The 12,998-nt window shown below is 39.0% G+C and overlaps 1 protein-coding gene across 1 annotated transcript in view; it reads left to right on the forward strand.

Moving 5' to 3' along the window:
• Positions 1 to 2,344, forward strand: part of PAH (phenylalanine hydroxylase) — a 72,204-nt gene extending 69,860 nt beyond the window's left edge. Inside the window, exons 12-13 of the mRNA XM_033220869.1 lie at positions 157 to 272; positions 1,448 to 2,344. Of these exons, the coding sequence (XP_033076760.1) occupies positions 157 to 272; positions 1,448 to 1,491 (160 nt within the window). The 3' untranslated portion in view covers positions 1,492 to 2,344. The remainder of the gene's footprint in view (positions 1 to 156; positions 273 to 1,447) is intronic.
• Positions 2,345 to 12,998: the final 10,654 nt, after the last annotated feature.

The raw sequence follows: 12,998 nt of genomic DNA on the forward strand, positions 1-12,998 counted from the left end.
AAACTCCATTCCCCTCCTCAGCACTGGCTGTTGAAGACCGTGTTCTAGGGAGGTGTCCGTATCCCTAAAAGAGAAGTAAAATGTCACTGAGAATTCTCTTAAGATTACCTTTCTCCAAATGGTGCCCTTCACTCAAGCCTGTGGTTTTGGTTTTAGGAACTTTGCTGCCACAATCCCTCGGCCCTTCTCAGTTCGCTATGACCCATACACCCAAAGGATTGAGGTCTTGGACAATACCCAGCAGCTTAAGATTTTGGCTGATTCCATTAACAGTAAGTAATTTACACCTTACAAGGCCACTCTGTTTCTCAGTAATAGAAGACTGTGTTTCCTTACCATTGCCATAGGAAAAATAAGAAATTTATTGAAATATTTAATTAAGGAGAAAAGCATCTCCATTTAAGCCATGGGTTCACTGATGGAGAAGAACTTGACAAAAAGATAGGAATTACCTTTGTGTCCTTTTTCCTTTGACCTTCCTAGATTCCACTCTACCTCCCACCATCATTCTACCTTTCCACACTTAGCCTGTCACCGCCATGTTCCTTTTTCTCCTTCACCTCTCCATCCCTTCCACGCAAAGTGTCCAGTTGGTATCACTCTGCCTGGTTCTATCCACTTTATAAGCTGTCCAGTGGCTCATCTGTTGGACTTCCACTCTTCCTTCATAATGAGAATATTATAATAATTGCTTTTAAGAATGTCACAGGGTTACTTCATTTATCACCTAATTATCTCTCTAGCCCTTCACATTCTCTTCCAGCAACAGTGATCAATTTTTAGTTCTCATGCTCTTTCCTGACTCCTAACCCTTGCCCATACAGTTCTTTATGTTTAAAATATTCTCCTTTCCATTCTCATTTACTTAGTATGTGAGAACATGGCATAAATGGAAGGCTGCCTCACATCTTCATCCAGTGATCTTGCCATCTAAATTGAGTTATGTGTTTAAATCATGGATTCTAAAATTTGAATGTGCATCAGAATCAAATGAAGAGCTAGCTAAAAATTAATAGCTTTGAGTCATAGCCAAGGCTAAATTTACCAAATCTGTGATAACTTTTGGGAGTTTATAGACCTCAGGTGATTCTGACACTTGGGTTTTGTGTGAACCATACTGTTAGGTTCAATGATTTTGCTTCCTGAAGCATCTGTAGATGGTAATGTAAAGGAGGAATGGAACGGCTAATAATCTGCCTGGGGAGAGACCTGTTAAGTCCTTCCCTGGGAAGTGACCTATGGAAAAGGGATGCTGATTACATTAATGGCTCTGGCATTTTCTAAAACATGCAAGTACTTATGCCATAATGAAAGCTCCTTGAAAGTTGGGGTGGTATCCAGCTTATCCAAGAAGCCCACTTATCCCCCAGTGCTTTGCACTGTGGATACTTGAAGAGTGTTTGTTTATTATATGAGTGGCCCATTTTGAGGGTGTTTTTCTTTGTAGGTGAAATTGGAATCCTTTGCAGTGCCCTCCAGAAAATAAAGTAATGCCACGGACAGAACTTGGTCTGTCAACTGTGAATCTATTGATGGAGATCCAACTATTTCTTTCATCAGAAAAAGTCTGAAAAGCAAACCTTAATTTGAAATAAGAGCCTTAAATCCTTTTTAGAACAAGATAGAGAAACAACAAATAAGTCAAAATAATCTGAAATGACAGGATATGAGTACATACTCAAAAGCATAATGGTAAATTATTGGGGTCATCTTTGATTTAGACATGATAATCCCATACACTCAATTGAGTTAAATCAGTAATCTGTCACATTTCATCAAGGTTAAATAAAATTTGGGACCTGCTTCATTCAAGCTTCATATATGCTTTGTAGAGAATTCATAAAGGAGCATATAAGGCTAAATGTAAAACACAAGACTGTCATTATAATTGAATTAGTGGGCTTCCTATAAATCATAACCTATGAAGTTTATTTTCTGTTGGAGTTAACTATGATTCCAATTACTGCTTTGTTATTGTACCTAAGTAAATTTTCTTTAATTCAGAAGCCCATTAAAATATTTATAAGCATTGAACTTCTTTAGTATTATATTAATATAAAGCATTTTTGTATGCTTTGTTGTAATTATAAATACTGCTGCATAAGGTAATAAAACTGTGCACCTAATCCTCATAACTTCCAGTTTCATTTTCCAATTAATTATCAAGTCTGTTTTGGGAGACATTTTGAAGACATTTATGATGCAGCAGATGTTGACTAAAGGCTTGGTTGGTAGATATTCAGGAAATGTTCATTGAATAAATAAGTAACTACATAATTGAAAAGCAAATCTCTATAAATGTGAAAATTTTATTTGTATTAAAAATAAAACACTAGTAGTTTAAGCAATTGTGCTGTTTCAGATATTTCCTGGAATGAAATATTCTTCTTACTGCCTTAGAAATACATTAGCTAGATAATTTTGTAACATGAGAAAATGGCCAGAGGCTCATATTTCCAACCCTTTGCAGGGGCTCCTTGTGACATTCAAAGTCATGCCTGGACAGTCAACAGACTTTGACTTTTGTTGATTGTGTGTTTGCCATGAACACATGAATATCTGAGAAGCAATGGGGAGAAAAACAATGTCTTTAAAGCTATGATTTGAAATTCTCACACTACTTCACATTTTATTTTGGAAATTGCTAAGTCTTAAAGAATTTGCATAGTGTTTCTTCGAGTGTAGTTCTCAGATCAGCTGTAGTATCATCAACAGTAAATTCTGGGTACCTTCCCAGCTCCACCCAATTTGAATCTCTAAAGATAAGGCCCAGATACCTGTATTTTAAGTACCCCAAAATTATTATTTTCATTATTCATAGCCAAATTTTATCAGGTACATTCAGTTTGAGAAAACCTGATTTGTGCTGGTCAGTCTGCCACTGCCAATGATGCCAATGTGGATAAGCTGTTTCCCTTCTTCAGACCTCAGTGTCACTCTAACAATGAAGGAGTTAAACTTTATAAACCAAGGTCCATTGTAGCCTTGAAATATGATTCACGTTTTCATATGTGTCTTTATATAGCTATCCCTGATCCACTAATGGGGTGTTACAATACCTGCTTACATAAGACAGCTGGGAGGAAAGAGGAATTTACTGAATGTGTCTGAAGTTTCATTGTCTAGAAGTTGGAATTTTATGCCTGTATCTATGTTCATGCCTTTGTAAAACCCACTGATTTTAAAAGTGAAAATGGACTTTTTTCTTTGGTGTTACTCTAAACACCAAACAATCCCTGCAAAGGGATTATTCTGATGTTTCTTTATTTCACATGAAAAGTTAATTGTTGGCTCTGGAACTTAGATAATATTTTTGACAATATTGAAGAGTGAGTTTTAGTCCAGTAAAGATGTTTTAATGAGCTTGAAGGTAAAGTTTTGGTTAAGTTATGATTTTCACAGGAAGTTACATACTGAATGAAATATAATGTTTGTATTTTTGGTAATGTGCTACTCAGTTCTTAACTCTTTTTTATCCAGATATAAAAGCCCAGTCTATAGCAATGGGATTTAATAAATTTCCAATATGTGTTTTTATTTGTTTAATTTCTAGTAAATGAGCAATATTTTAGAAACAGTATCAGTCTTTACTGACAGATGATCTTGCTGAGTGCAATCCAGAGAAATACATAAAAAATCCCAAGTGTGAGGCATTGATGTTTAATAAGTTTCTGAAAGTAGGAATCTGAATTTTAATTGTAGGTTTCTAAGTTATATAATTTAGTTGTGTTTCAAAAAATCCACTAGTAAAATGTCAGCTTTATAAAAACAGAAGCCTTGACTTTATTTTCACCTCTGAAACCATTAGCACTTAGCACATAATAGATGCTCAATAATTTATTTTAAAACAATTGCTGAGTGAGCTGCATCACAGGGAAGGTAGCAAAGATTGTTGATCACAAATAAACTATTGTGTAATAAAAGTTTAGAAACAACTAAATTTGTTAATTCAACATGGATTAGAAACTTAAATGTTAGACCTAAAACCATAATAACCTAGAAGAAAACCTAGGCAATACCATTCAGGACATAGGCATGGGCAAGGACTTCATGTCTAAAACACCAAAAGCAATGGCAACAAAAGCCAAACTTGACAAATGGGATCTAAATAAACTAAAGAACTTCTGCACAGCAAAATAAACTACCATCAGAGTGAACAGGCAACCTACAGAATGGGAGAAAAATTTTGCAATCTACTCATCTGACAAAGGGCTAATATCCAGAACCTACAAAGAACTCAAACAAATTTACAACAACAACAAAAAAACAAACTACCCCATCAAAAAGTGGGCAAAGGATATAACAGACATTTCTCAAAAGAAGACATTTATGCAGCTAACAGATGCATGAAAAAATTCTCATCATCACTAGCCATCAGCGAAATGCAAATCAAAACCACAGTGAGATACCATCTCACACCAGTTAGAATGGTGATCATTAAAAAGTAAGGAAACAATAAGTGCTGGAGAGGATGTGAAGAAATAGGAACACTTTTACACTGTTGTGGGACTGTAAACTAGTTCAACCATTGTGGAAGACAGTGTGGCGATTCCTCAAGGATCTAGAACTAGAAACACCATTTGTCCCAGCCATCCCATTACTGGGTATATACCCAAAGGATTATAAATCATGCTGCTATAAAGATACATGCACACGTATACTTATTGCGGCACTATTCACAATAGCAAACCCAAATGTCCATCAATGACAGACTGGATTAAGAAAATGTGGCACATATACACCATGGAATACTATGCAGCCATAAAAAAGGATGAGTTCATGTCCTTTGTAGGGACATGGATGCAGCTGGAAACCATCATTCTCAGCCAACTATTGAAAAACAGAAAACCAAACACCACATATTCTCACTCACAGGTGGGAATTGAGCAATGAGAACACTTGGACACAGGAAGGGGAACATCACATACCAGGGCCTGTTGTGGGGTGGGGGGAGGGGGGAGGGATAGCATTAGGAGATATACTTAATGTAAGTGACGAGTTAACGGGTGCAGCACACCAACATAGCACATGTATACATATGTAGCAAACCTACACTTTTTTTTTTTTTTTTTTTGAGATGGAGTCTCTCTCTGTCGCCCAGGCTGGAGTGCAGTGGCTGGATCTCAGCTCACTGCAAGCTCTGCCTCCCGGGTTTACGCCATTCTCCTGCCTCAGCCTCCCGAGTAGCTGGGACTACAGGCGCCCGCCACCTCGCCCGACTAGTTTTTTGTATTTTTTTTTAGTAGAGACGAGGTTTCACCATGTTAGCCAGGATGGTCTCGATCTCCTGACCTCGTGATCCGCCCGCCTCGGCCTCCCAAAGTGCTGGGATTACAGGCTTGAGCCACCGCGCCCGGCCAACAAACCTGCACATTGTACACATGTACCTTAGAACATAAACTATAATAAAAAAAGAAAATTTATAAATTAGTCAAAATTGTGATTTTTTTTTTGAGATGGAGTCTTGCTCTGTTGCCCAGGCTGGAGGGCAGTGGCATGATCTCAGCTCACTGCAACCTCAGCCTCCTGGGCTTAAGCAATTCTCCTGCCTCAGCCTCCCAAGTAGCTGGGATTTCAGGCACACACCACCACACCTGGCTAATTTTTGTATTTTTAGTAGAGACGGGTTTCACCATTTTGACTAGGCTGGTCTTGAACTCCTGAGCTCAAGTGATCCATTCACCTTAGCCTCCCAAAGTGCTGGGATTACAAGCATGGGCCACCGTGCCCAGACAAAATTGCGATTTTTTAAAAATAAAGATATTACCCCTTATATCCAGTTTAGACTAGATTATGGATAGTTTGTATTTATGCTGCTTGGATAATAACTGCACTATGGTAAGTGCTTAATAAATGTTTGTTGATAAATAAAGATAAAAAATTATACCAGTGAAACTTTACTGTTGTCCATAGTCAGGCTGAAATGCTCAGAAAGCATTCAGTGACTTCCCTAACATTTGCAAAACAATAAAAAAACAAAAAAAATAATAATCGAGGAAACAAAATTAAGAAAGTGTATAAAAATGTATTTGGCAAAGGAAAGATTAAAAATGTGTTTAAAGTACTCTTCCCAGTAAAGTGTGCATGCCCCCTCAACACACACAAACACACACACACACACACAGATGGTCACTGCCTTTTAATAAATTTCCTGCGAAGTTTCAAAAGTAAAATTGCTTGAAACTTGAAAGTTGCTAAGAGTAGATTTTAATGTTCTCACCCCCCAAAAATATAAATATGTTAGGTGATGGATATGCTAATTACCTTGATTTAATCATTTTACAATGTGTGTGCACATATATGTATATGCATATGTATATATGCTTATATGTATTGCACATATATATACACACCACATTATACACCATAAATATATATAATTTGTATGTGTGAATTTTAAAACTTTCTTTTAAAAAGATGTGCTTCTCTGAGAGATGAGATTCTTAAGTTTCCAAGAAAAGAAAACATTACTAAAGAAATCATAACAGACTGTTAATTTTTTAATTTGCCTAAATGAATAAAAGATAAATAGCAATTAAACTTGAACTGCAGTACTTATTTTTCCCTAGATCATTCTTAGGTGGTACATGATGCCCAGAGGAAGTAAGTGGATCAGCATCTTTCATTGACGTTATTAAAATTTTTCTATAGTTTGGATGCCTTTAATTTACTATTCCTAGAAGTTGACATAAATTAAGGAATATCTATTTTAAAAGAAAGAAACTTAGTCCTCTTTAAGGTCTCTTTATTCCAAAGGGTTCTCAAACAAATGTTAGCTGGACCTGTCTTGTCCCACAATCTTACCTTGCAAATGTAAGGTAAATGAGTGAGTTGTGTCAAAGGGACAATTTTCATCTTTCCTTGTGAGGGGCCTGGGGAGGATGGAATTTGGATTTAGAAAGGAAGAACTAAGATGTATGTTCATTTGTGACTTTGAGTTTCTCCCTCATGTCTCTCTTTTCAAAAGTGTGTATTTCTTTGAAAAGTCATTAATTTTACCACCACTCCCCGCCATTCCTCCGACCTCTCAGAGGCCATAGATAGGGCTAAGTTGAGGATTCCATCAGCAAAGGCACAGAGCAGCTGGCCCTTTCCCTAAGACCCACCCTGCCATATACTGGAGTAGAACACATTTTAAAGCTGTTCATTAGAGAGTCACCAGGCATCAAAATCATCGCAAAACAAAAAATTAGCTTGGAATACCTGACTTTGACTGCAGAGTAACTGTTGGTCTAGAAAGGCTTTCCATCTTTGGTAGCACCCAAATACTGCTTTTGCCCACCTTCCCCAAATCTGTGAAGACAGATGAACTCTGTTTCCTTGGCCTAATAAAATAAATCAAGTTTGAGAGTGAAAAAGGAGGAAGCAGAAACTTTCCCAAACTTTCTATTGCTAGAATGTCCTTGGGAAAGCCACGGAAGCAAGAGACTCTCTTTGAGGTCACTCTTGTGAAAAATAGCTACTAATTTCCCCGCATGGAGTGCAGCCTGGAATTACACAATAGAGGTTTTGTGAATGTGAAATCCACTGTATTGCTCCAGGAATATAACTTCTAAGACAAGGCACCTCAGCCTGGGGCAAAGAGAGAGAGGAGCAGACTATCCATGCCTTCCAAAGTGGAGATTATCAGCACCGAGGACAGCATGCACATTTGGTGCCTTTACTGAGGGCAGGGAAGTGGGTGGTAGGCCTGAAAGCCTTTTTTTTTTTTTTTTTTTTTTTTTTTTTTTAGACAGAGTCTTGCTCTTGTTGCCTAGGCTGCAGTGCAGTGGTGCGATCTTGTCTCACTGAAAACTCTGCCTCCCGAGTTAAAGCGATTCTCCTGCTTCAGTCACCCAAGTAGCTGGTATGTGCCATGACTCTTGGCTAATTTTTTGTATTTAGTAGAGATGGGATTTCACCATGTTGGTCAGGCTGGTCTTGAACTCCTAACCTCAGGTGATCCACCCGCCTCGGCTTGCCAAAGTGCTGGGAGCCAACATGCCTGGCTGAAAGCATATGTTTTTATAGAGCAAGAGTTGGGCATGGGAAGAGAATGAGTTAGTACAAAGACCCGTAAACAAGATTATGACAATTATTTTGCTTACAGTAAATTTAAATAAATTTTGGCTGCATAAAGACCAAATGAAAAAAATGTGTCATTTATCTCCTTAATGACAATGTCCAATGTCTTATATTTTACACAGACAAAAATCAGGTACCATTAAAAAAAAGCAGTGCACTCCCAAATGTTATGATTTGGGATAGAGATAGAAAGATGTAGCATATTTCAGGAGACTGCTCTGGTGATCCCAATTCAAATGGCAGTTTATCCATCAAGCTGAACCTACTTAAATAGACTCTTAATCTCCCCAAGTCTCAATTTGTTATCTGTAAGGTGGAGAAGATGCATGTCTATCTTATATGGTTGTCACAAAGATCAAATAACATATTGTGTATATGGAAGCCCTCAATCACTTCCAATATTATCTAACAACTTTAAATATTTATTATTTTTATTTAAAGGACAAATGGGCTCTAATAAGAGTTGGTTATTATTACTCTGATCATCTTGATCAAGCAACATAATCCCAACTGACCACTCTTTCCAAAGAGATGACAACTGTAGAGAAGCTTCCAGTTGAGAAAAGAATTTTAATTAAAGTAGAATTTAAACCTTTTAACACACACTGCACATGCACACACACACATACATGTACACACATGTGCGTGTGTTATGAACAATAAAATAATAAAATTTACATCAACTTGAAACTAAAACTATCTTGAAAATGGCAACTTTAGAGATTGAAATTGAAATTTCCCATTTGAAGCTTAAGGCAATAGACCTTCATTCATTCACCCCCATTTCTGACATTGTTCTTCATTTTGCAACCTCTTTTCTCTCATGAAGCTGCAGCATTACCAGACTTGTAGATCATAACCTTCAAAACGTCAGCATTTGCTTCACTGCTAAAGACATTTCTTGAAATGATCTGTCTCTGTGTCCCCAACCAAATCACATTTTGAATCCAAATTGTAATCCCCACAAGTTGGGAGAGGGACCTCATGGAAGGTTAGAACCCGAAAAGAAACATTCAGATTCTCCCCAGCAGTGATTTGCGCTGCAAAGGGCGCAGAAACGCGGCTCTCAGGCCTTGCCTGCGAGTGGGTTAATTAGAACCAATCCAGGTTCTGCAGCCTCCGGCTCCTCCCTGCGGTTTAGCAGAAGGTAGGCGGGCTGCCCCAGACCTTAAATACCCACGGGTCGACGCCGGCCAGAACCACGGACAGCTCCCGCCTTGTGGCCCTTGTGTCCTCCCTGCACTGTGCCGTCTGCAGTTTCACCCGGAGGACGAGTGTGGCTGCAGATCGGGTCGGCCTGCCCTTGCTCTGCTTCTTCCCCACCCACACTTGGTGGGTGTCTTCTAGGCTGCCCAGCCTTGAACTAAGCACCCCAAGAGGAGTCAGAGCCCGAGAGATGAGAAAGAGGCGCCCGATGAAGATCTAGGTCAGTCCCTCTCTGGGAGCTCAGCTACTGCTCCCGAGAGGCAGCGCTCAGACAGCGGCGAGGAGGCGGCCGCGGAGCCCCCGGAGATGGAGGATGAAGGCCTGCTTTAAAAGCATCCCACGTCGTTCAGGTACTACTTCATTTGAGAACTCTGTTTGCTCACGAATGAGAGACAGAGAGACTAGAGACGTGTCAGAGGCCTCACTGTACAGTTGAACTGAGGTTTCCCAGCATAACAAGTGCAGTTCTCATCCACTTTCCCTTCCCCATCCCTTCTCCACGCTCTTTCTAACTTGGTTCTTCACGGAAAGAGGTTGGCCAGATATGAAATTCACTCATCCATCGCCCTTCCCCTTTTCCCAGCCACTGGGAGGTCTTCACACTCCCCGCCTCCCTTCTTCCCAGACCTGCCAATCTTCAGGTCCCATGGAGAGAGATGAGAAGAAGGTTGGGTCTCCAGGGTCCAGATGGGTTGGGACCTGGGGGTTCTCTCCTGGTGGAAGGTGGAGAGGGAGTGTGAGATCCTTCTGCTTCCGGTTGGTCTTTCTACTGGCTTCTGTTTTAAGTGCAGGGGAGAGCTCAATGAAAAAATCTGTTTCTCCAAGACTGAAGAAGCTTTTTGCAGGTGCAATCTTTGTTCAAAGAGTTGGACCCTTAAGCTGATAAGCAACTTCAGCAAAGTCTCAGGATACAAAATTAATGTGCAAAAATCACAAGCATTCTTATACACCAGTAACAGACAAGCAGAGAGCCAAATCAGGAATCAACTTCCATTCACAATTGCTTCAAAGAGAATAAAATACCTAGGAATCCAGCTTACAAGGGATGTAAAGGACCTCTTCAAGGAGAACTACAAACCACTGCTCAGTGAAATCAAAGAGGACACAAACAAATGGAAGAACATACCATGCTCATGGATAGGAAGAATCAATATTGTGAAAATGGCCATACTGCCCAAGGTTATTTATAGATTCAATGCCATCCCCATCAAGCTACCAATCAGTTTCTTCACAGAATTGGAAAAAACTGCTTTAAAGTTCATATGGAACCAAAAAAGAGCCCGCATTGCCAAGACAATCCTAGGTCAAAAGGACAAAGCTGGAGGCATCACGCTACCTGACTTCAAACTATACTACAAGGCTACAGTAACCAAAACAGCATGGTACTGGTACCACAACAGAGAAATAGACCAATGGAACAGAACAGAGTCCTCAGAAATAATACCACACATCTACAGCCATCTGATCTTTGACAAACCTGACAAAAACAAGAAATGGGGAAAGGATTCCCTATTTAATAAATGGTGCTGGGAAAATTGGCTAGCCATAAGTAGAAAGCTGAAACTGGATCCTTTCCTTACCCCTTATACGAAAATTAATTCAAGATGGATTAGAGACTTAAATGTTAGACCTAATACCATAAAAACCCTAGAAGAAAATCTAGGTAGTACCATTCAGGACATAGGCATGGGCAAGGACTTCATGTCTAAAACACCAAAAGCAACGGCAGCAAAAGCCAAAATTGACAAATGGGATCTAATTAAACTAAAGAGCTTTTGCACAGCAAAAGAAACTACCATCAGAGTGAACAGGCAACCTACAGAATGGGAGAAAATTTTTGCAACCTACTCATCTGACAAATGATAATATCCTAATATCCAGAATCTACAAAGAACTCAAACAAATATACAAGAAAAAAACAAACAACCCCATCAAAAAGTGGGGAAAGGATATGAACAGACATTTCTCAAAAGAAGACATCCATACAGCCAACAGACACATGAAAAAATGCTCGTCATCACTCGCCATCAGAGAAATGCAAATCAAAACCACAATGAGATACCATCTCACAACAGTTAGAATGGCAATCATTAAGAAGTCAGGAAACAACAGGTGTTGGAGAGGATGCGGAGAAATAGGAACACTTTTACACTGTTGGTGGGATTGTAAACTAGTTCAACCATTATGGAAAACAGTATGGCGATTCCTCAAGGATCTAGAACTAGATGTACCATATGACCCAGCCATCCCACTACTGGGTATATACCCAAAGGATTATAAATTACTCTACTACAAAGACACATGCACACGTATGTTTATTGCGGCACTATTCACAATAGCAAAGACTTGGAATCAACCCAAATGTCCATCTGTGACAGACTGGACTAAGAAAATGTGGCACATATACACCATGGAATACTATGCAGCCATCAAAAAGGATGAGTTTGCGTCCTTTGTAGGGACATGGATGCAGCTGGAAACCATCATTCTTAGCAAACTATCACAAGAAGAGAAAACCAAACACCGCATGTTCTCACTCATAGATGGGAACTGAACAATGAGATCACTTGGACTCGGGAAGGGGAACATCACACACTGGGGCCTATCAGGGGGAGGGGGGAGGAGGGAGGGATTGCATTGGGCAGTTATACATGATATAAACGTTATGCACATGTACCCTAAAACTTAAAGTATAATAAAAAAAAAAATTATAAAGAGTTGGACCTTTCTTTGTGTATGTGTGGGGAGGGGTTTGGGGGGAAGAGGGGGGAATTCTGGGAAGCATATTTTAATACATTTGATCAATGGCTTCCAAGTGTTTTGTCTCTGTTAACCCCCAAAGGACTCAGGGCTGGTCCTAGAGAGAGTGGGAGGCTGGACCTAGGCAGTGGGGAGAAGATAGAGGAAGGTGGAAGGTGGCCACCAAGTTTTCTTCTTGGTTGGGCATTAGAATGGGAATGCAGACATGCTGTTGTCTTTAAGGATTCAGAATATAAATTACTGCTATTGGTTATGGGCATCTAACTAGAATCAGAAGCAGGAAGTGTTTGTAAAAGGGTGTCTGGAAATCTGAAAACTAAATATTCAGTTAGGCTTTACCTACTTTGTTGAAAAGAGAAAAAAACAACCACCTGATATCTTCAGGCAAGTGCTGCATGCTCTAAAAAGACACTATTTGGGGAGTACAAAAGAATACACCAACATGATCTCTGCAGCAGATGTTGCAATACAAGCCAAATGTCCACTAGTAAGAGATTGCTCAGAAAATTATTATCTATATAATAGAACATTGTTTAAGAGTTCAAAATGAAGTAAATCTATAAATAATGACCTAGGGACATCTATGAGGTATTTTTAAGCAAACATAAAGCATGAACACATTTCCATTTTTTGAAAAACGTTATTAATGGTGTATATGTATGTACATGGCATATATGTATATTTGTATGATCACAGAGGATAAGAGAGACTAGCAACTGGGAATGTTGCTGGTGGTTATTACTGGGTCTGAAATGATGGTCAAACACTGCTTTTGCTCTTTACCCCACATACTGTTTTAAAAAGAAAAAAGATAATATGATCAAAGGTAATCTGAACTTGTTACTGTTGCTGTTTTTATTATTATTTTAATATTTTATGTAATAAAAAATGACTGAAATTTGAGGATAAAAAGCAAGTCGTGAAGATTTCAATGACTGATCCATCTCTCCCTTTCAATCCCTTGAAGT

This window comes from Trachypithecus francoisi, unplaced genomic scaffold, assembly GCF_009764315.1.
Source record: "Trachypithecus francoisi isolate TF-2019V2 unplaced genomic scaffold, Tfra_2.0 Lachesis_group11, whole genome shotgun sequence".
Classification (NCBI taxonomy): Eukaryota; Metazoa; Chordata; class Mammalia; order Primates; family Cercopithecidae; genus Trachypithecus; species Trachypithecus francoisi.